We start from the raw sequence: 22,278 nt of genomic DNA, 5'->3' as shown, positions 1-22,278 counted from the left end.
ATATATAATCGTTATTGTGGAGAAGATTGAGATACGTAGACCAGATTATAATATGATTAGGTAGGTTCAGAAATTTTACAAATGGCCAGATCAGAGTGTCATTGTGATAGTACGGTGTCTGTGTGGGAAGAGATCCCAGTGGATTGTCCCAGGTATACATGTTTGCCTGTATTATTTTATATTTTTATCCATGACTTGGATAAAGACATAGATAGTAGATAGTATGTACACACACACACACACACACACACACACACACACGGAACTCAGAGGGATAGCTAACACCCTAGATGACAGTATCAAGGATCAAGATCTGTACAATCAAGAATATTGGACTGAATCTAATAAGGTGAAATTCAGTTGTTGTTCATTTATTTCTGACTCTTCATGACCCTTTGTGGAGTTTTCTTAGCAAAGATAACAAAGTGGTTTGCCATTTCCTTTTCCAGCTCATTTTACAGATGAGGGCCTGAGACAAATAGGGTTAAGTGACTTACTCAGGGTCACACAGCTAGTAAGTATCTGAGGCTGGATTTGAACTCAGATTTTCCTGACTCCAGGCCTGGAGCTGTATCTACTGTGCCACCTAGCTCCCCCTGAAATTCAGTAGTGACGTGTAAAGCCTTACTTTTGGATTCTAAAAATGGAAAAAAATGGAGGAGGTGTGATTACACAGTTGTTTATCTGAAAAAAAAAATAGGTGAGTTTTGGTGGTATATGAAACATGTATGAGATAGCACTGTGATGTGGCAGTTAAAATCTTGGACAGTACTAAAAGAGACATAGCTTCCAGGAATAACGATGATGATGTCGTCGTCAATGTCAGACAAGTGGTATGTGATCTGAGATTTGGACTCAGATTCCCTTACTTCAGAGCTAGTGCTCTTTATACTATGGCAGGAAGCTGTTCCATCTTTTAAGGGTTATCTTTATCTTGAGTTGAGGATCTTGACTTCCCTATGTGAATAAAAAAAAGATAGAGTAGGTGGTATAATAGACAAGTAATGCTTCTCAATTAAGTTATTTTATTTGTGAAGAACACAATGCTAAGGAAATTGGGCATAAATAGGAAATGTCCGTCTGCCCTTCAGTCATGCTAAGAAAACAAGCAAGGGTTTAGGAAGAGTACATGGGAGCTGCTTGAGAGGACTAGGAGTTGAGGCAGCTAGGTGGTGGTAGATAGTGGATAGATTACTGGACCTAACGTCAGGGAGCCCTGACCTTCTAATCTGGCCATGGATGTTTACTATGGAACCCAGGGCAAGTCACTTAACCTCTGTTTGCCTTAGTTTTCCCATCCACAAAATGGGGATAATAATGACACCTGCCTTACAGGGTTGCTGTGCGGATCAAATGAGATATTTGAGAAGTACTTTGCAAATCTTAGAGTATTATATAAATGCTAAAATGATGAGTTCTGAGCCATGAAGGCTTTATATAGAGTGGTATTTGACCTGAGTCTTCAAGGAAGAGAAACTTATATCAGACTGATGTAAGGAAGTAGATTATTCCAGGCCCAGAACATCATCAGTACAAAGGTGGGGAGACAGGGATGGAATACAGTGCCTGAAGAAAAGCAAGACCAATTTGGCCAAACCACAAAGTACATGAAGAGCAGTAATATATTATGAGTTTGGAAAAATAGGTGGGACCAGGATGTAAAGGGCTTTGAAAACCAAATCGGAATTTATACTTAATTTTTGGAGCAGGAGGAAAGGACTTGAGTTCATAGAGTAGGGGTGTGACATAGCCAGACTTTTGCTTGAGGAAAATTCTTTTTGCAGCTGTGTGGAGGATGTATAGGAACAGGGAGAGAACTGATGAAGGAAGATCAAATAGGCCATTGCAGTAGTCTTGGCAAAAGGTGATAGGGCCAGAATTAGGGTGTGCAGGCTGTGAATAGTGAGAAGATGAAGGACATGAGATGTAGCTATGAAGGTAGAAATAGCGTGTGTCAGCTGTTGGGGAAAAACATTTCTTTTCAAAAAAGGCTCAGTTTGTGAAGCGTCTTTAACAAATTCTTTTTTATTCTATTCCTTCAGCTGTATTCTTAGTGCATTTGGATTGAATTATACAACAACTTTACCTCTTCCCTGGAAATGGGTTTTGTGCTCAAGCCTATAGATTTAATTTTAAGGTTACTGATGCAGACGTGAGGTCAAGCGTATATGGCTTGTTAATGTGCTGTATCTCAGAATTAAAGACTGATGTTAAACTACAGGAGAAAAAAAGGACATAAAATAAACTCAGATTTTCTGTATGTTACCAACAGAATATATTAGGAAAGGAAAAAAATTCTTTTCAAAAGACAAAATGTATAAAACCTCTAGAAAGCTATTTGTCAAGGTATAGACAGGAATTACATCAATACACCTGCAAAATACTTTTTACGGAAATAAAGGTTTAAATAAATAATTAGATATGAATTGCTAATGGTTGGTTTATGCCACTATAATAAATATAACAATGCTGCTTGTTAATTTACTCATTCATTTCCAATACTAATCAAATTATTAAAGTTTCCTTTATAGAGCTAGACAGAATATTAACTAAATTTATCTGGAGGGACACTTGAGGAATATTATGGAAAAAAAAAAGAGAAAAGCCCTCGCAGTACCAGATCTTAGGTTATACTGCAAAGCTATATTCATCAAACTGATTTGGTGAAACAGGAAAGTTTATTAGTGGAACGGATTTGGTAAAGAAGACCCAGAAGCAGAACATAGTGTTTGATTAAACTCAAGGATTTTGTTTACTGGAGTAAGGACTCACTATTTTAGAAAAACTGTTAAAGGTCTTATCATAAACCAAGTAGAGAAATAGGAAGGAGATACCTCTCAGAGCTATGGATAAAGGAAGATTTCTTGACTCAATTCAAATAGATTACATCACAGGAAAAATGCACAATTTTGATTACATAAAATTGAAGAGTTTTACACAAGTAGTTGATAAAATCAGAATTAGAAGGGAAACATGTAATTGACAAAACAACCAATTTCTCTGATAAAGGTTTAATATCCAAAGTGTATAGGTAGTTAATACAAATATGTCAGAGTAAGACCAATTCCTTAGTAGATAAATGATCGGTGGATATAAACAAACACTTTTCTAAAGAAGAAAGGTAGTCTATCAACAACCATATGGAAAAATGATTAAAATTGCTATAAATTAGAAACATGAAAATTAAAAGAACTCTGAGATCCTACATCACACTTATCAGATTGTTGAAAATGACAGTCAGTGGGGCTGTTGGAGGACGGAATACTAATACATTGTTGGTAGAGCATTGAAGTGACCCAGCCATTTTAGAAAGCAGTTTGGAGCTCTCCTAAAGTCATTAGGGCAAGTTAGGTGGCGCAGTGGATAGAGTGCCAGGCCTGGAGTTAGGAAGACTCATCTTCCAGAGTTCAAATCTGGCCATAGAAACTTAATAGCTATGTGACATGGGCAAGTCACTTAACCCTGTTTGCCTCAGTTTCCTCATCTGTAAAATGAGCTGGAGAAGGAAATGGCAAACCATTCCAATGTCTTTGCCCAAGAAAATCCCAAATGGAGTCACAGAGAGTTGGACATGATGAATGACATCAAGAAGTCACTAGGTTATGCATTCACTTTGCCTCAGGGATACCACTGTGAGGCATACACCTCTAAAGAAATCAGAGACAAACAGAAAGGACTTCTATGTATATAAAAGTATTTATAGCTGTATTTTTTTTTGTTCCAAAAAATAGAAAGGGGCTACCTATTCTATTAGAAATTACTGAATAAATTATAGTACATGTGTTTAATGGAGTATTATTGCATCAATACAAAAGTAAAAAATGAATGGATTCAGAGAAACTTGGGAAAAATTATTTATGCAAACTGATATAGAATGCAATGAGCAAATCCAGAAGTATTTTATACAATAATTGCAATATTATCATGTAAAACAACTTCGATTATTATGTAATTACTATAATCACAGCTCCATAAGAGTAATAATGATACATTCTTCAGGTGATGATGGCCTATAGATCCAAACTGAGACATATGTTTTTAGACACAGTGTAACATGAATTTGTTTTTGCTTGAAAATACCTATTTGTTACAAGAACAGGTTTTTGTTGTTCTTGTTTGCCAAAAGTAGAAGAAAAGAAAAAGATGTCAGTGAAATATTTTTAAAATATATTGAAGAGAATGGAAGTAATTTCACAAGGTGAAACAGATAAGCAAGAGTAGTGTTGGTACTACTGTGTTAAATTTAATATGTACTTTATTTAAAAAAAGCTGTATATATTACAGATTCATGTTTTCATTTACAGTTTGCTTTTTCTGTTCTCTGTATATGGAAATATTTTTTTTATGTTTGTCAAGTTAAACTAAAATATTGTTTTATAAAGACCATCTAGACAAGTGATCAAATGTTATGGAAGGGCAACAACAGGTAGAACAGTTTATCTGGAACAGAGAAGTGAGGGCCAGTAATGTGAAAATTAAGCTAGAGAAGTAACTGGAGCCAGATAATGAAAAGCATTATGTGCCAAATAGTGGGTTTCGTATTTTATCCTAGAAGGCTATTAATGTGTCTAGAGGTGGGCAGTAAGTAACATATTTATACCTATGCCCTAGGAATATCAATATGGTAGCTTCATGGATGATGGATTGTAAATGGGAATGCTGGAAGCAGAGATTCCAATTTGAAGGGGTTTTTTTTTTGTTTGTTTGTTTGCAATCCTGCCAATTAGAAGTACAATTTGCAGTATTCCAAGCGAACAGGGATGGAAGTCTAAATTCAGGTGGTGACTCTATGACTGAAGTGAAGGGACAAAGGCAGAAGACATTCTGGAGTTAGGATTGACAAGAACAGGCTATTGGATAGAGAGTGAGTTGAGGGAGTAGAAAGAACTGAATATGATTCTGAGGTGGCAAACTTGAAAGGATGGGGTTGCCCTTGGTAAAAATAGGAAAGTTTGGAAGAAGGTTGAGTTTCAGAGGGAAAGATAATGAGAAAACCTCATCATGACATATCACTAAGATTATACACTATGACTATTGAATTTATTCTAGAAATACAGCGTTGGTTCAATATTAAGACAATTATCTATATAATAAACTATACTTAAAAAGCAATAAAAAGAATGTGATTATACCAATAAATGCAGAAAAGGCTTTTGAAAAGGCACTGCACTCGTGCCTGTTTAAAAAAATTAAATGCACTAGGAAACATAGGAAATAAGTGAACTTTTCCTGAATGTGATTAGTATCTAATTTGATATCTATATAAGGGATAGTCAAAACAGAGAAAAAAATATAGACTAATTTCCTTAGTGAGAATTGATGTGGAAATTTTACATTAAATATTAGAAAGGTGAATAATAATGAGTCTTGTTTTCACATCTTGAGTTGGAGATACCTATGGAGACTTTCACTTTCCCCATCTTAGATGTCCTTGTCTAGTTCTGATCAGGGGTTGGAAATCTCATCCTAGTTGGATGCTAACTTTCCTTTATCTACATCCGTGCAGGAATTAACCCCAGAGTTCTATTCAACTCTTACCCTTGGACCCATTACCTCCTTTGCCATCAGTTGTTGGTCAGCACTTGGTGGTTCACCTTGCTTGGGTGAGCAAGAGTCACAGTCTCTGGTCCTTCTAGAAGGATGTTGGACCAGCCAGACTTGTTTCTATACCTTCTAGGCATTGTCATCTGATTTATTGTTGTATCCTCAGAACTCCTGAGTTTTGTCACTGCATCCTAAGGACAATTGAGCCTGTTCATCCGTCCTGTTGAAGAACCCTGCTGTATCTGCTGTCTCCCCTAATTTTAATGTGAACTCCTTGAGAGGACATTTTCCTTTGCTTTTCTGGTTGTATCCACAGCCCTTAGCATAATTCTTGGTGTATGGAAAGTGCTTAGTAAATGATTTTTTATTCGATTCCATTTCATTCAGATGGAGATGTCCACCCTTGTAGGGCTAGGGCTAAGGAGAATGATTTGGACCAAATGTATAGACCTGGGATTCATCTTCATAGAGTTTAGTTTAATCCATTTGACCTAATGAGGTCACTGGTATTTAATGCAGAGTGAGAAAAGAAGAGGGGCCCAGACAAAACCTTGAAGTATATAACAAATGTAGGCAGCAGGAGTCTGTTATTTTTGTATTTATAATTTCATGTACTGGGCCAGCATTCTTTCCACGTAAACAAACTTCTAAACTTAGTACAAAAGTAAATAGAAACATCGGGTTCAATATGTGGAGTTTTGGTCTAATCTAAAATCACCCCCTTTCTCCTGGCTCTATAACCTGCCCTTCTCTTTCTTTCCAGTCTTTTTACAACTTCCACCCTGCTATGTACCTTGTAGTCCAGTGACACTGGCCTGGCTGCTGTTCCTTGAACACAGTATCTCTTCTCCTGACTCTAGACATTTTCACTGGCTGTCTCCTATGTTTGGAATGCTTTCTCTCCTCATCTCCACCTCTTGGCTTCCCTAGCTTTCTTCAGTTTCCACCTAAAATTCCAACCTCTACAGGAAGCCTTTCCTTGATCTCCTTTAATTCTAGTGCCCTCTCTCTGCCAGTTATTTCAGATTTATCCTTTATGTAGTTGTTTACATGTCATTTCTCTGATTTTATTGGATGTTCCTTGAGAAAAGGAACTGTCTTTTCCCTTTATTTGTGTCTGCAGTGCTCAGCACAATGCCTGGCACATAGTAGGTGTTTAATAAATGTATATTGACTGATTAACTTTCCCAATGTCTACAGATATGCATAGAGTTTAGTTTTCTTCATGGAGTTGTTGTTTTTTCCCTTAACTAAAAGAGGAGAGTTATGATACAAATACTGAGTATAGCCACAAAGAAAACAGTCAGTCCAGAATATCCAGGGAGTGTATGGCACATAACTAAGTGGAATGTTTTGAAGGTAGATAGACCTTGCATTAAAAAATAAATGCACTATGTTGGAGAATTCAAATGGTAGGAGTATTCCTATATTAGATAGTAGATCAAAGAGTTCTCGAACAGGTGGGCAAGGTGGTATAGTCTTAGGGAGCTCATCTCTAAACGTGTTTGCCATATATAGAATTCTGCATCTCTACTCCTGTTGTTTCTGGTCAGCACAGTCAGACTACTTGGACCTGTGCTGCCTCCTTTTCCTCTTGAATTTATTTCAACCTATGTATTCAGGTCTAACGCCTGACACTCATGGCAGACAGCACTGAACGAACTTTGGAGCACTTGATAGAGTTTCATGAGCTACCCTCTTTTCTGCTCTTCCTGTCTTCTCCCTTCCTCCTTATTACTCCATCCTCCCCTCACCCAGACTCATTTTTATTGTCTTAATCGTGATGGTTAGTACCTGAGATGGGCTTATCAGTAGAGAAAAGAGAATTTTTGCCTTGTTAAATTTGTAAAATGAAAATTTTTAAAGTGTCCATGTTTTGTCATGTCCTTCCAGTTTAATGTTTCTTAATCATCTGCTGAAGATTCTTAAAGCATTAAAAAGGTCAGAAAAGAAATAAACCCCCAAATTTTGATATATTTCTTTCTTTTTTGGTTTGCCTAGTGCTGTTGGAACATTTGCTCGAGCCCTGGATTGCAGTAGTTCAGTCAGACAGCCCAGTTTACATATGAGTGCTGCAGCTGCTTCCCGAGACATCACTCTGGTAAGGGTTTTTTTTTTTTTTTTTGAAGGGGTAGGGTGGGAGACTGTTCCAGTTGTTTTTTTCTTTAGTTCATTCTTTCCTCATTTTATAAAAGTGCCTGCCAAATGAAAGGCCATTGATGTTGACATATTATATTGAAAAAGTTAACCCAGTTGTACAGAGTGTGTGGGTGTTAATTGAATGTATATTGTGGTTTCTTCGGATCAGTCAACCAGCTAGTTTGTTTTCTGATGTGTTTTCTTGCCAGTTTTTTTAACTGTTGCAAAAATAAAGCGTTTGTTATTCAAATGCAAAGATATATTAGCATAGCTTATTTAAAATCAATGAAATATTATTATAGCTTGAATTAGTTAATTTAGTCATACTTGTTAATAAGAAGATGATAAATCAATATACTTTGCATTTAATGGTCATACTAATATTGAAAGATTACTTTTCCAGCTATTTTTTTTAAATTGTAGAGAACTGTAGCAATTTTGAACAATCCCAGTATTTGCGTAGACCAAATGAGGAAGTATTCCCAATTAAGTGAATGTTCTTGAATTATAGAAGTATGACCTTACTTTCCTAATATATGAAAATAATCACGTTGCTAATGTGTCTGCATCTATATTCCTAATTGTAATGATACCATACAAAGGTAACTATGAATGATGTCATTTTGTACCGCTAGTGAAATGAACCTGCAAACTAAGTGCATTTTGACCCCAGTTATTGGGATGCATAGAAGAAAATACATGTATATTAGATAAAATACTGTATAGCATAAAGAAAACCTTTTAAAAATGCTCTCCCTGTTTTGTTGACAAATAGCTATAATAATAATAGCTGCATCATTATACTGTTTAATACCAATAATTATGTCGGGTATTTTGCACAGTAATTCATTGTGGTCTTACCTGATGCAAGGCAACCAATATTGTCTTCTGGGTCAGATTATTATTCTGTAAGTATAATATACTCACTTCTTAACACTTTTTAGAGAAATCCTTACATGTGCAACTGCTTTTAAGGTTCTGTGGCTCTCTAAGACTCTTAGCACTCAACAGCTTTTATATTTTTTTCTGTCTTCAAGACAGCTTTGCTTCTTAGCACATATTAGGACCATTTATTTACCAAGAATTTCCATGAAATCAGCTCAGATTAGCCCAAGACTCTGTCAAGGTTCTTGACCCTCTTCTCTGCTGTCTTTCATACTGTTTTACTTGATGACCTCATCTATTTCCAGGTGACCAGCCCTGGTCTCTTCCAACCTTCTGTCTCCTATTCACTAACTGCTTGCAACTCAAGAGTTGTCCTGTATTCCTCACTCTCTCTCACCCTGCCCCCCTTACACAAACTGTTGCCAGGGCCTATCAATGTCACTTTTGCAACATCTTTTTCCTTGCTCTGGCACTGCCACTAGTTTGGTTCAGCGCTCATCACCTCATACCTTGATTATTGTAATAAGCTATTTGTTTTCCATTCAGCCACTAAAGTAATGTTCCTCTCATGTCACTCCTTCCCACCCCCCATTTAGCAAACTACAGTGGTTTCCTGTTGCCTCTAGAAGCAAATACAAAATGCTCCACTTGGCATTCAAAGCCCTTTATAACCTAGCCCCTTCCTACCTTTCCAGTCTTTTTACACCTCACTCCTCAACTTGTACTCTTCAATCCAAGTGGCATTGGCCTCCTGACTGTTCCACGAATGAGATACTCCATCTTTTAGCTCCAAGCATCCTCTCTAGCCGTCCCCATTCCTTGAATACTCTCTCTCCCCTACTCAAACTACTGACCTCACCAGCTCCCTCTAAGTCTCAAATAAAATCCCGCCGCACAGGAAAACTTCCCAAATCTCTCTTAATTCTAGTGCCTTCCCCTCTGTTAATTATTTCCTATTTTATCCTGTGTATTTGTATGTTTTTGTTTGTATGTATTTGTTTGCATGTTGTCCCTCTTATTAGATTTTAAGCTCCTTGAGGGCAGAGACTGTATTTTGTCTCTTTTTGTATCTCCAGCACTTAACAGAGTGCTGATGCATAGTATGTGAGAAAAAAATGTAAATTGTGACAATCCAAGTAAGGAATTATTTTGCTGTGGGTCTGCTGGTAGAAGGATGACAATTGCTTGATTTATTTTTGTATATATCTTTATACCTAAACACATATATAAAATAGCTGAACTATATGATGTATTTTCATTCATTCACACTGGCATTAAACAAAATGCTATATTTCATTTCTTTCATATTTGTCAATTTGAAATGATTTTTACTGGGTATAACTTACTTTGATATGAGAACTGAAACTATAAGGTAGATTGCACAATGCTGAATTTTCTAGAAATTAAACCTCTAAAGTGACTTGATTTTCCACTATTATATATTTTTAATCTAAGAATTTATTAACAAATTTGGACAAGTATATAAAAATAAGTTGAGGTCATTATGAATCATTTATATTATTTTATTACGGTTAGATTAAGTGTATTGATATTTTAGTAATAAGATCTTAATATTTTTGGGAAAGTATCTGAACTTTGATGAATGTTTACATATTTGTAGTTTAAAAGATTCCAGTTAAAAGTGTAATTTCAGAGCTCTCATGTTACAGATATACAGATAGTTTTCACTTTATGTAAATTCACATTATACAAATTTGACTTTACATAAAGAATTCTGAAATCTACATAAAAAAAACACCTATGTTAACTTTACTGTACAGTATTGTGCTCTCTTTCTCTACTCCTGCCCCTTGTCTCAGTGCTCCACAAACTCCCCCCATGCCCGCCCAAAAAACCAAAAACAAACCCTTCCAAGTGAAAGCAGAAGAACTGACACATGGAGTGACCATAGCCAGTGCTACCACAGCTGGGCAGAGCTTGGCTTGAGACCTCCAGTGCTGAGAGAGGAGACCTTTGTCCTACTCCCTCCACCTGCCCACCTATCTGGCCCTCCTATGTCTGTCTTTCATCTGTCCATGCTTGGTAAGGTGTGTCTGTTCCCAGCCCTGACATGTTGCCTTATCCTCTCCTGTCTATGTCTGTGGCCCCCATGTGTCATCTCTGTGGTGCCACCCTCCTCTCCCCCTGCAGTGTTCTTCCTCTCCGTTCTGGCCTCGGCTTCCTTTCGTTCCTCCTCCTGCTCTCACTTGTCTGTCCCTGGCCTCCATGTGTCCTTAAATTGAATGCTGGCCCCCTTCTTCCACAGGCACTCGGCCTCCTTCCTGCCTCCCTCCCTTCCACATGTCTGCAGGCAAAGTCACGTTATGTAAGGAATGGTCTAGTTACATAAAGTGAGAACTTTATATATCAAAACAGAAATAAGATGTCTAGACCTTCAGATTTGACATAAATATCGATCTATATTGTATAAGTTGAAAGTAGTTGTGATAGATGGCATAGAATGTCAGTCAGCCTTTCTTTAGTCCTTCTCTTGGCTTAAATAAGAAACAAAACAAAGTTCTTTATGAGGTACTCCTCATATGAAGAAATTTAATCCCTTTCACGGAAGCACTGATATTTCAAGTGAATGTGTCTTTTGGTAAGTCACCAATTTATGAACAGGTTGTGTTTTAAAAATTCATTAGTTTGTAACTTAAAATTCATTTCCCCGTAGAAACATTTTTTTTCAGTCTAGTTAGGCTCCCTGTCAAGCCACCAAGTCTATCATCTTCTACCACTTTGCTACCAATAATAAGCACTTAGCATAGTGCCTGGCACATGGTAGCACTATATAAGTGCTCATTCACTTCCCTTTTCCCCTAATAACTTTATATTTAGGGAACAATTACTTCTGCTTCTTCTGGGGTGGGAGCGGGGGCAAGAAGGGGAGAAATTAATTCTTCATTTACCAGAGTTCTAAAGAGCCAGTTCTTTTTCTCCCTCCCCCTCCCCCAATTAGAGGAGACTCTATGGTGTATATAATGTATGAGAGGAATGGCAGATTTTAGAGCTAGCAGATCTGTAATTCTGAGGAGGCCTAAGGCAGTAGTTCATTGGCATGAGGGAAAGAAGGGTCAGTAGGCTTCTGGATGGAGGTCGGCTCTGCCTCTTGAGGCATCTCTGGTGAGGGCTACATTAGAAGAGGTTGAGGGAGTAGAGGAGTGAGCAGCAGTGACCATTCTTGTCATGGGCCACCTTTATGCCTTTGTGCCTAACAAAGATTTCAGTGGGGCTTTAGTTAAACTTGTTCATACGTCTTTTTCCATGGAGTCTATTACACTACTCAGCACTGCTGTCTTCTCACAGAGTTCTGCCTGTTGGAACAGTGCTTCCATACTTTCTTCTCTTATTGTCAGTAGGGTTTCCTGCTTTCTAATGTTTTTCCCCCTTGTTTCTAATTTGTAATGGCCACATATTCTTTTTTTTATTCTCTGCGGAATGATTCCTCCTGTTAATGTCATGCTGTTTTTCCCCCTTATGTTAAACAGGATTGAAGAAAAGCCACTCATTTTATTTGTCAGCAAAATGCTAATATTTTGTTTTCTGCCTTAAGCCTGTTTTTTTTTTCCTTCCATATTTCTACTAAACACTTTCTAGATCATTTTGAGAAGAAATCAGTCATACTGTATGGTTTAGTGTTCTTGGATGCATATGCATAGTGGGCATCATTTCTCTTGGTCTCTGTGGAGCTCTGGACCACTCACACTGATTTCTGCTTTACCGAAACCTGCCAAGTATCATGAAAAACCCTGATAGGCACACAATCTCTTGTGGTTTCATTAACTAATATAATTATATATCCCTGGGTGGGATATATAAAACCCTGTGCTGATAAATGAAAGTGGATTCTGTATCTAGCTGAATTTGTATCTTCCCATTGCCATTTGATTTGATCAGTGTCATATAACACTATTAGTAGTGTTATATAAACAGAGCATATAAATCAGAGTCTCAGAATTAGGAGGGCAATGCTTGGAATTAACTAAATCCCTTGAAAAATGAGTCCGACCGTTTCCAGGACACTTATACCCTCAAATCTTTTTCTTGATGTAATCCAACTTTGTATTCTGTACCTTATGAAATAGGACCTACAGAATCATGTGCTACCCCTTGCATGCATGTTAGTTTGCAAGACTCATACTACTACTACTAATAAGCTTGCATTTAAATAGCATGTTAGTTTGCAGGACTCATACTACTACTGATAAGCTAGCATTTAGATACTATTATGTGCCAGTCACTGTATTAAATACTTGACAAATACTGTCTCACTTGATCCTCATGACAAACCTGGGGAGTAGGTACTGTCATTATCCCCATTTTACTGTTGAGGAAACCGAGGCAGAGAGAGGTGATCACAGAAGATCATAGGCTCACAGAGATTGCACGCATCCAAGGCTAGATTTGAGCTCAGTCCTTTGTGCCTGTACTAGTGAGGCTCAACACTCCATCCACTGCACCAGGTAACTGCCACTGAGATAGCTGCAGGCTGTTTCTCTATCCCTTTGGTAATTCTTTGTTATCTACAAGCCTGCAACCACAGTATGCTGTGAGTCCCACCCAGTAAGATGTTGGATAGTGGTCTAAAATCATTTACTTCTTTGTCCTCAGATCCACAGCTTTGCTTTCTACCCTTTGTGAGCTTTGTGATCATTACAGCTTTGAATTATAATGGTTATTGTCCCCTGAGTTTACTTAATGCCTTATGAGAATGTTAGAGAGCATCACAAATTTCATTATTGTGAATTCTGTTGCTAGAAATTGTTAAATCATACATGAAATGCACCAAACTGTCAGTGGTATAACATGCAGTCTTATTTTGCATAACAGATCCCGATAACAGAAGCTGTTTTAAAACAGTCTCTCTAGGCAAAGCATGGGTGTGCTGAGGAGAGGAATAAGCAGTGCTGCTCTATTGGGATGAGTGTCTAATGGGCAAGCCAAGCAAGGCTTTCAGACCAGGCTGAAGGAAAGGCTACATATCTTGGATTGGCATAGCCTGTCCATTTAATAAGGGGCCCAGGTCCAGTGATGGTATCCATTGTTGAGGAAGGAATTAAGAAAGGGGCTGGGGTTGGTGGTGGAGCTGAGATGGAGGGAGGGTGATGTGGACTATTACGAGAAAAACAATGTCTAGGGGATGTCACCTCATTAAATGGAGGGAGTATTCCAACCTGGTGTGAAATGCAGAAGGAACTTCACAACCTGTCATTCCTATGCCTGCTATATCATTTTATCTTCTGGTAATGACATTTTTGGCAAATGTCATAAAGACTCGTTATCTTTAATTGCTATATTTATTGATGTTAGTAAAATCAAAGTTGACAAGGGAATTTTGTGAATTATTTTTGGAAAAATAGCTAAGGGCAACCAACAATTCACCTTATAGATACATAAAAGAGAAACTATTGTAGTCTTCCTTATCTAATATAAACTGAGCCTCATTTAATTTTTTCTGATTGCTGAATTTTATTAATTAATTTAAAATGAATAATCATAACTAAGTTAGTATCATTATTATAACAATCATCAAATATCCTTATATCTAGAAATATTTAGTTATTTATTCCTTATATTTCTGCACTGGGGGAACTATAAGGAACAAATAACTAAATAGGCATGTTTCTTGTTCTTCACAAGCTTGCCTGTTAGAATTGTTTTGATGGTAGAATATGTAAGTAAAATGTATGGAAATGGAATTAAAATGTTAGTTTTTATGAAATTCAGAGCAGTTTAGCTATGGATATGCCTTGACTCCTTTAAACCATGCCCTAGCAATAAATGCTGCCTTATTAAAAGCTTTTGTTTCATTGTTTCTATAACTTTTCTCTTATACTTGAAGTGGAGTTGAGCCCATGATCATCCAGCTTTTAAAGCATCATTTATGAACTATTTAAAAGTACTGGTCTTTAACAAATAAATTTTGAACAGCTTTTGCTTCAATGAAATATTTTAGTTTTGAATCTTTTTGAGAATAATTTTCATACAGCACTTTGAGGTTAAGGGGAATTTTATGATAGCCTTGTTTGGAATTAAGAGATTTTTGAAATTAGTTTTTGTAACATTTCTAAAATTTGAGAATTTTTCATTAATATTTTGTAGAATCACTAGCACATCACAAAATTATCCTTCCAGTCTAGTAATAATAGTTTAAATGTGAAAATTCATATAACTTTCAAAAGCATCAGCTTATTACATTTTGACCATTTTAATCTAGGATTTATAATTTCATGTGTTTCTAGGTGGATAGAGTACTAGGCCTAGAGTAAGGAAGACTCACCTTCATGAGTTCGAATCTGGCCTGAGACACTTAATAGCTCTGCGACCCTCATAACTGGATATTGTGTCAGGTAACTATCTTCCTATCTCCCAAATTAAATCCACCCTAGAAATAGAAGCTAGAATTGTAAATCTTTCTTAAAAACTCTGTCACATTGCTTACCTGCTAAAAATTTAAAGTGATTCCCTTGGTTTCCACTTCCGCAAGTGAGGCAAGTCAGTGAACCCTGTTTGCCTCAGTTTTCCTATCTGTAAAATGAATTGGAAAAGGAAAAGGCAAACTAATCCAATATCTTTGCCAGGAAGACCCCAAACAGAATCACACAGAGTTGAACATGACTGAAAAATGACTGAAAAAAAGAAAAAAACTGCCTCCATTAATCATAGCTTATAGCTCCTTTATGTTTTAGAAAATGCTTTTCTCGGGGCAGCTAGGTGGTGCAGTCAGTAGAGCACCGGCCTTGGAGTCAGGAGGACTTGAGTTCAAATTCGGCCTCAGACACTTGACACAAGTACTAGCTGTGTGACCTTGGGCAAGTCACTTAACCCCAATTGCCCTGCCAAAAAGCAAAAAAAAAAAAAATGCTTTTCTCGAGTTACTGTATCAGAAAAATTCAGAACCTTGCAACTGTTGATGGGCCTGACGCAGTCTTGTTAAGCGGGTTGGCTCTGATCATAGACATTTGCTCATGCCCTGAGACCATACTCCTCAGTCTTCCTAGCTTGTTGTAGGCCCCAGAAGAGCTTCCAGCCCATAAGCTGAACATTTCACCTTCATAGCATTATAATGCAGTAGAGTGGTATTTCACTGGAGAGTTTATGTTAACTTTATGAAAAATATCCATATATTAACCTGCAGCTTGTTTGGAATTACAGTCTATAGAATATTATTGCAATTTTGAAATAGGAAATGTGACCTGACCTTATTAAAAAATCATTAATACTTTTCCTTTTACTTATTGCCTTTTGCATGATCTCAACATAAAATTTAAATTAAAAAGATAAAATAGCTTTATAAAAACTATGAGACTAATCTTCCAAATGAATTTTTGCATGTTTCTATCCTGGACTTTTAAAAGGATGCCTTAATTTTCTTCAAATTTTCCTCCAGCAGTTTAGATTGGGTATAGTGGAAACCAAGGAAATCACTTTAAATTTTTAGCAGGGGAGCAGTATGATGAAGACAGTTTTAAAGAAAGATTTACTATTCTAGCTTCTATTTCTAGGCTGGATTTAATTTGGGAGATATGAAGGTAATTACCTGATGCAATATCCAGATATGAGATGAAGGTCTGTGGATTGTTTGAATTTTGGTTGGGGCCTATATTTAGAAAAGGCTTTCAGTACCGTAATGCTCTTTGATTGTCTTAATGCCCTTGAGAATAAGGGAGGGTTATCTCCATGGTACTGGGTATGGTGACTGTTTATCTGTTTTTACTGGTTTCTGCCTCTTTCTTTGGGCTCTGCCTCCTTTTTTCCCCTGTATTTGCTGTCTTCTACTTTTTAAGTGATCATCAATTTTATAATCCAGTGCAAGGGAGCTTTCCAAGCTATGGGGCATACCCTTCTCTGGGATTTGGGGGTGGAGGTTGCAAAACAATGGCAAAAACAATGTTTTTGAGTACAGTTGTCAAATAAATACATACAATTTTTTTTCAGTGTAAACAAAGTTCAGATTAAATTTTATAAGTGAGATAAACATGGCAAATTTGCTGTGGTGGTGTGTGCAGCCCAGCAGTTATTACAGTATCAGTCAATCAGTAGGCTTTCCTTAAGCACTTAGTACATGCCTCGCACTGACCTAAGCACTAGGATTTTTTTTTAAAGGCAAATATAGATACTACCCTCAAGGAACTTACTGTTTTTACACAAAGTATGTTCAAGTGAGGTCAAATTTGAGTTAGTGTATGTCAAATCTCAATATAAGAATCCATCTGTGTAGATTCATGGCACAAGGGAGCTGTGTCATCAAATTGCATGCTGTCTTTGAGCATTAAGTATATAAATGCAAAATTGAATGATCCTTTTATGGAAGGTAAAAGTAACATAATGTCTATAATATCAATATAATAAGCTGGTTTTACACACCTCCAAACACAGAAAACCTTGTAACTTTTTTAAAAATCAAAATAACTTGTATTTCTAGATAATCTTTTGAAAATTTTTCGCTAATAATACCTGTTATTTACGTAGCATTTTAAGGCTTGTAAAGTGCTTCACATGTTATCCATTTGTTCCTTACAATAATTCTGCGAGGTGCCATTTTTATACCCATTTTACAGATGAGAAGACTGTGGCAAACCGAGATTAAGTGATTTGCCCAGGGGCATACGATGAATGAGGGGGATTTGATCTTAATATATACTGTTTCCAGATTCAGCTTCCCATCTACTTTATCACCTTGCTGCCACTACTAAGTCTAAAATTTTTATTGTCCACATTCCTTATAAAGTGAAATAATATTTCCGATTTGAAGAGGAAAATCCACTGGACCAGTTAAAACTTGCATAAGTAAAGAAAATACAGTTTAAATATTGGAAATACAGAAACACAAACTGAAAATTCCCAGTGTTAAAAGTACAATTTGTTATATTTGCATTGGGATTCATATTGACAGAGAGAAAAGTCCACTGCAGGTGCTTTGCATGAGTTTTCGCTGCAAAAAACAGAGAACCTTAAAAAATTGAAATATCTTTATGTTTGTTTTAACTTTTTGAGGTTATCTTGCCTGAGTTGCAGGTGTAGCAGCTACTGATAGCCCTTATCTCACTGCTGATTGGAAGTACAGAAGTTTTAACTTAGTCCATTCTTTCCCTAAGGATGGCCAGATTGACCCTCCTTAGGCACCCTGGTGGTCTTCCAGGTCCAGAGGCTTACTAAATTAATCAGCTTTAGAGCTCCTGGAGCACAGAACTCTCAAAATCAAGGTATCCTCTATCCTCAGTATCCCTTAGTAGTAAGAATGACAGGTGTGTGCCACTCTACTAGCCCAAATTTTTTTTTATTCTGAATTTAATGGAAATAAAAAAGAACATTTTCATATGCAAAATAAAATAGAAATGAAATAGAGGATTACATGTGAGAATATTAAAATTGATTATGTGGAGCTTGCTTTTCAAAACTATAAAAGCAATTCTATATTTAACTTTTAAAGCTGTACTGCTAGTCTGTATTTGCTTCTGAACTTCAAATCTCTTTTGTATATTTTTCAGAATTCTTCAATGACCAATTTTTTTTTCTTTTTCTTTTCTCTTTTGGTAACTCTTGGTGGGTCCTTTCTCCCTTCAGTACCTAACCCTCCAAATTAAAAAAAAAAAAACATTACAAACGTAATCGAGCAAAACAAATTGTACCCATTTGCCACAATTTGTAAATCACTTTGCAAACCTTAAAGTGCTATACAAATGCTAGATTTTATTATTTTCCTTATCGTTATTTTATGTCCTAAAATGTATGTTCTGTACCTTTACGCTGTCACTGCTCTGCCACAAGGTGAGCAGTCCTCTGGAGTTTTTGATGATTGCATTGGTCCAAAATCTTATATGGCAGCTGGCTGATACAGTGGGTAGACCCCACCTGAATTCAAATTCACTTCTGACACCAACTAGCTTGTGTGACCTTGAGCCAGTCACTTAACAGCTCTGTTTGGTTCCTCAGTTATAAAATTGGGATCGTAGCCCCAGGGTTGTTGTGAAGACCACATTCGGATCATGTTTGTAAAACACTTAGCACAGTGCCTTATTTGTAAAGTCCTCAGCTTAACAGATGCTTATTCCCCTCCCCTGAAGTCTTTACGATGCTGTTGTATAAAGTGTTCTTCCAGCGCTGCTCACTTTATTCAGCATCGGTTCTTTTTTTCTGAAAACTTCATTTTTATTATTTCTTATACCACTGTAGTGTCCCATCACACTGATGTGTCAGATTATGCCCAGTTAATGGGCATCCCCCCATTTACCACTTTGTTGTTGCTGTTCATTTGTTCTGCAGTTGTGACCCCATTTAGGGTTTTCTTGGCCAAGATACTGGAGTAGTTTGCCGTGTCCTTCTCCAGCTCATTTTACAGATGAGGAAACTGAGGCAAACAGGATTAAAGTGACTAACCCTGGGTCACGCAGCTATTAAGTGAATGAGGCCAGTTTGAACTCAGGAAAGTGTCTTGGTGATTCCAGGCCGTGCACTATGGCGCCACCTAGTGGCCCCATTTTACGTTGCTGTTCACATCACAGCTTTACTCGCTGCTAAAAATATTTTTGTACATATGGGTCTTTTTCCTGCTCCTCTGCTCTCTTTGAGGTATCCTAGTAGTGGTATTACTAAGTGAATGGGGATGTAGAGTTTAATGACATTTTGGCTGTGGTTCCAAATTGTATTCCACAACTCCACCAACAATTCTCCCCTCTTTCTATCTTCCCACAGTCCCTTTGAGCGATTGGCATTTTCCTTTTTTGTCATCTCTGCCAATATTATAAGTATAAAGCAGAGGCCTCATTTGCATATCTGTATTAGTGATTTTGAGCATCTTTTCTTATGGTTGTTGATTGCTTGGGTTTTTTTCCTTTGTGAATTGCTTATTCATATTCTTATTGTTCAATCCTGTTTGACTCTTCGTGACCCCATTTTTTTTTTTTTTTGGCAAAGATACTGGAGTGATGAGGAAACTGAGGCAAATAGAGTTAAGTGACTTGCCCAGGGTCCCACAGCTAGTTAAGTGTCTGAGGCTGGATTTAAACTCATGAAGATGAGTCTTCCTGATTCCAAGCCCTGTGCTGTATCCACTGCACCACCTTGCTGTCCCTTTCTTGTCTATATACTTTGACCATTTACCAATTGAGGAATAATACTTTTTTTTAATCTTAAAAAGAATTTGGTAGGATCCCTTGCCTTTTTTTATGTAGTATTAGAAGGAGCTATTCTTTGAATGTTAAATAGCATTCACCTGTAAATCATTATGGTCCTGAGGTTCCCCCAAATTCCCCCTTGGGAATTTTTTTATGGCTTATTTATTCTTACTCTGAGACTGGCTTATTTAAATTCATTGTTCTGCCTAGAGAACAATTTATACTGCAACAGTATTGTAAAGACAAGCAGCTTTGAAAGATTTAGGATCTCTGAGCAACATAATAACTAAACACAATTTCAGAGGACTCATGATGAAACATGCTATCTAGCTCTAGTTGGAGAGGTGATAGACTCAGTGTAGATTGAGCCTTTTTTTGTTTTTTGTTTTAATATAACCAATGTGGGAATTTGTTTTACTTGAATATACATGTTTATAGAGACTTTTGTTTTTCTTGCTTTCTCAATATATATTGTGTGTGTGGAGATATGAAAAGGAGGGAATTTGGAACTGAAAAGTGATTTTACAAATAAATTTTGTTAACTTGGGCATTTCATATTTTTGTACATATTTCTTTATTTGACTTCATCAGTTTTGTTGGAATATAGTTGGCCCATATGTTTCTAGTCAGCTTTATTTCTTAATTTGTTCTAATTTCTCCCTTTTCATTTTTTATATTGATCATTTGGTTATCCTTTTTTCTTTTTTAGTTGAAATATTAATTTGCTTATGAATTTTATTTTTTCCCTCTAAAACAGCTTCTGCTTTTATGTATCAATTTAATAATTTTTAAAATTTTGTTAATATCTCCAGGATTTTTTAATTTCTTGATTCACCTGGTTTTGTTGCTGTTGTTGCATGCCCAGTTTGGTTTTCTGTTCTTTCGTTGACTGAAATGTTAATAGATAAAAATTTTCTACTCAGGATTGCTTTGAACAAGTTTTATTGGCAGCTAGTTAGTACAGTGGATGGAACACAGGCCCTGGAGTCAGGAGGAGCTGAGTTCAAATGTAGCCTCTGACACTTACTAGCTGTGTATGACTCTGGGCAAGTCACTTAATCCAATTGCCTCCTTGACCCTCCCCTCCACAAAGAGAGAAAGAAAACAGTTTTGTTTGTGTTTGTTTTGTCACTTTCTTTAATGCTATTTTCTGGTTTTTTAATGATCTGTTCTTTGACACAAATTCTCTAGGATTAAGTTATGTAGTCTGTAACTTTTTTCAGAGTTATTCAGAGACCTTCTTTGAATATTTTTGCTGCATTTTGGTCCGTACAAGGTGTATTTGGTATTTGTTTTTCTCTACTTGTTTGTGGCATCTTTGTAATGTAGCACACACTTAATTTTTGTTAAAAGGTGCTGTACGTATCTGAAATATATATATGATCTTTTCTCATTCAGCAATCATCAGAGATCTATCTAATTTTTCAAAAATTTTATTCCTGTCCTTCTTTCTTGTTTTATCTTTTGGTTAGACTTAGCTAGTTTGGAAAAGAGTACATTTTGAGATCCCTCACTATTTATAGTTTTTATACTTAACTTTTAAAATCCAGTTTTATTTTTATTGCCTTATCCACAATCATGACCGCTACAACTGCTTTTTAAAAAAGGTTACTGTTTCAACAACCTGTCTAGCAGCTGCTGTGGGGGTGTAAAACCAACAACAACCAGCTCACAGAACGCTGCAAATCTAGGTTCTTTTGATCTGCTTTACTAAGGAAAGCAACGTTAAGGGGTTAACAATCTCACTTTAATCCAGCATACAGATATCATTCACTTAGTTCAGGGGAAAAAGCGAGCACCCTGAACTTCAGAGCAAATACAAACAAATTACAAACAGACCAAATACAATTCATAGTTACTAAAAAGCATCAACATCTGAGGTCAGCTGGAGGGCTCTTTACTATAGCTACCTAGAGTCTCCACATCAGCACACCTCCAAGAGTGAAAGCCCTAAGCAAATAACTTCATCTTCCCTTTTTGTGCACTCTAGTCAGCATCAAAGATCATCTGAGTGACCAGGACTTAAGCTCTTACTATTGACTCTGGAGTTTGCACCTCCCCCTAGGACCTTGAGGGCTTCATGGCCCACATCGATTTATCACCTAATAGCTAGGGGTTTTGGGCCTACTTGGGAGTGAAGATATAATGAGACCTACCTTCATGGGGCCCCACCTGGAGCCCCACCTGGAGCCCCACCTTAGTTCACACTCACATAGGCTTAGCACCTAGTAGATAGGGGTTTGGGCCTGGGGCTTAGCACCTAATAAGACTCAATCAAAGACATTGACTTAATCAAAAGAAACAAAGGCCAAACTCTTCAAGGGCACTTGGTTGAATAAATGCTAAGGGCCCATCTTGATCCCCAGTACAGTTACCTGAAACATAATAGATTTTGTTTCAGTAATTATTTTAAATCTGTACAAACCTATGTGTTTCTACTGTTTGTTGTAAATAGTATATTGTTATATTATATTTTTCTAATCCATTTTGCTACCCCTCCTCCATTTTCTGAGTGTATTCATGCCATCACTGGTCAAAGGAATGATTGCTAATTGTGTATTTAGACTTTGAGCTGCTTGAGAGCAGGGAGTGT

General features: G+C 36.9%; 1 protein-coding gene across 1 annotated transcript in view; it reads left to right on the top strand.

The window, feature by feature from the left end:
* Positions 1-22,278, top strand: part of MTA3 (metastasis associated 1 family member 3) — a 203,163-nt gene that overhangs the window by 112,949 nt on the left and 67,936 nt on the right. The window contains exon 8 of the mRNA XM_036748813.1: positions 7,546-7,645. Within this exon, the coding sequence (XP_036604708.1) occupies positions 7,546-7,645 (100 nt within the window). The remainder of the gene's footprint in view (positions 1-7,545; positions 7,646-22,278) is intronic.

Source organism: Trichosurus vulpecula, chromosome 3 (assembly GCF_011100635.1).
Source record: "Trichosurus vulpecula isolate mTriVul1 chromosome 3, mTriVul1.pri, whole genome shotgun sequence".
Taxonomy (NCBI): Eukaryota; Metazoa; Chordata; class Mammalia; order Diprotodontia; family Phalangeridae; genus Trichosurus; species Trichosurus vulpecula.
The sequence above is the reverse complement of the archived record's forward strand: the minus strand, read 5'-3'. Positions and strand labels throughout refer to the sequence as shown.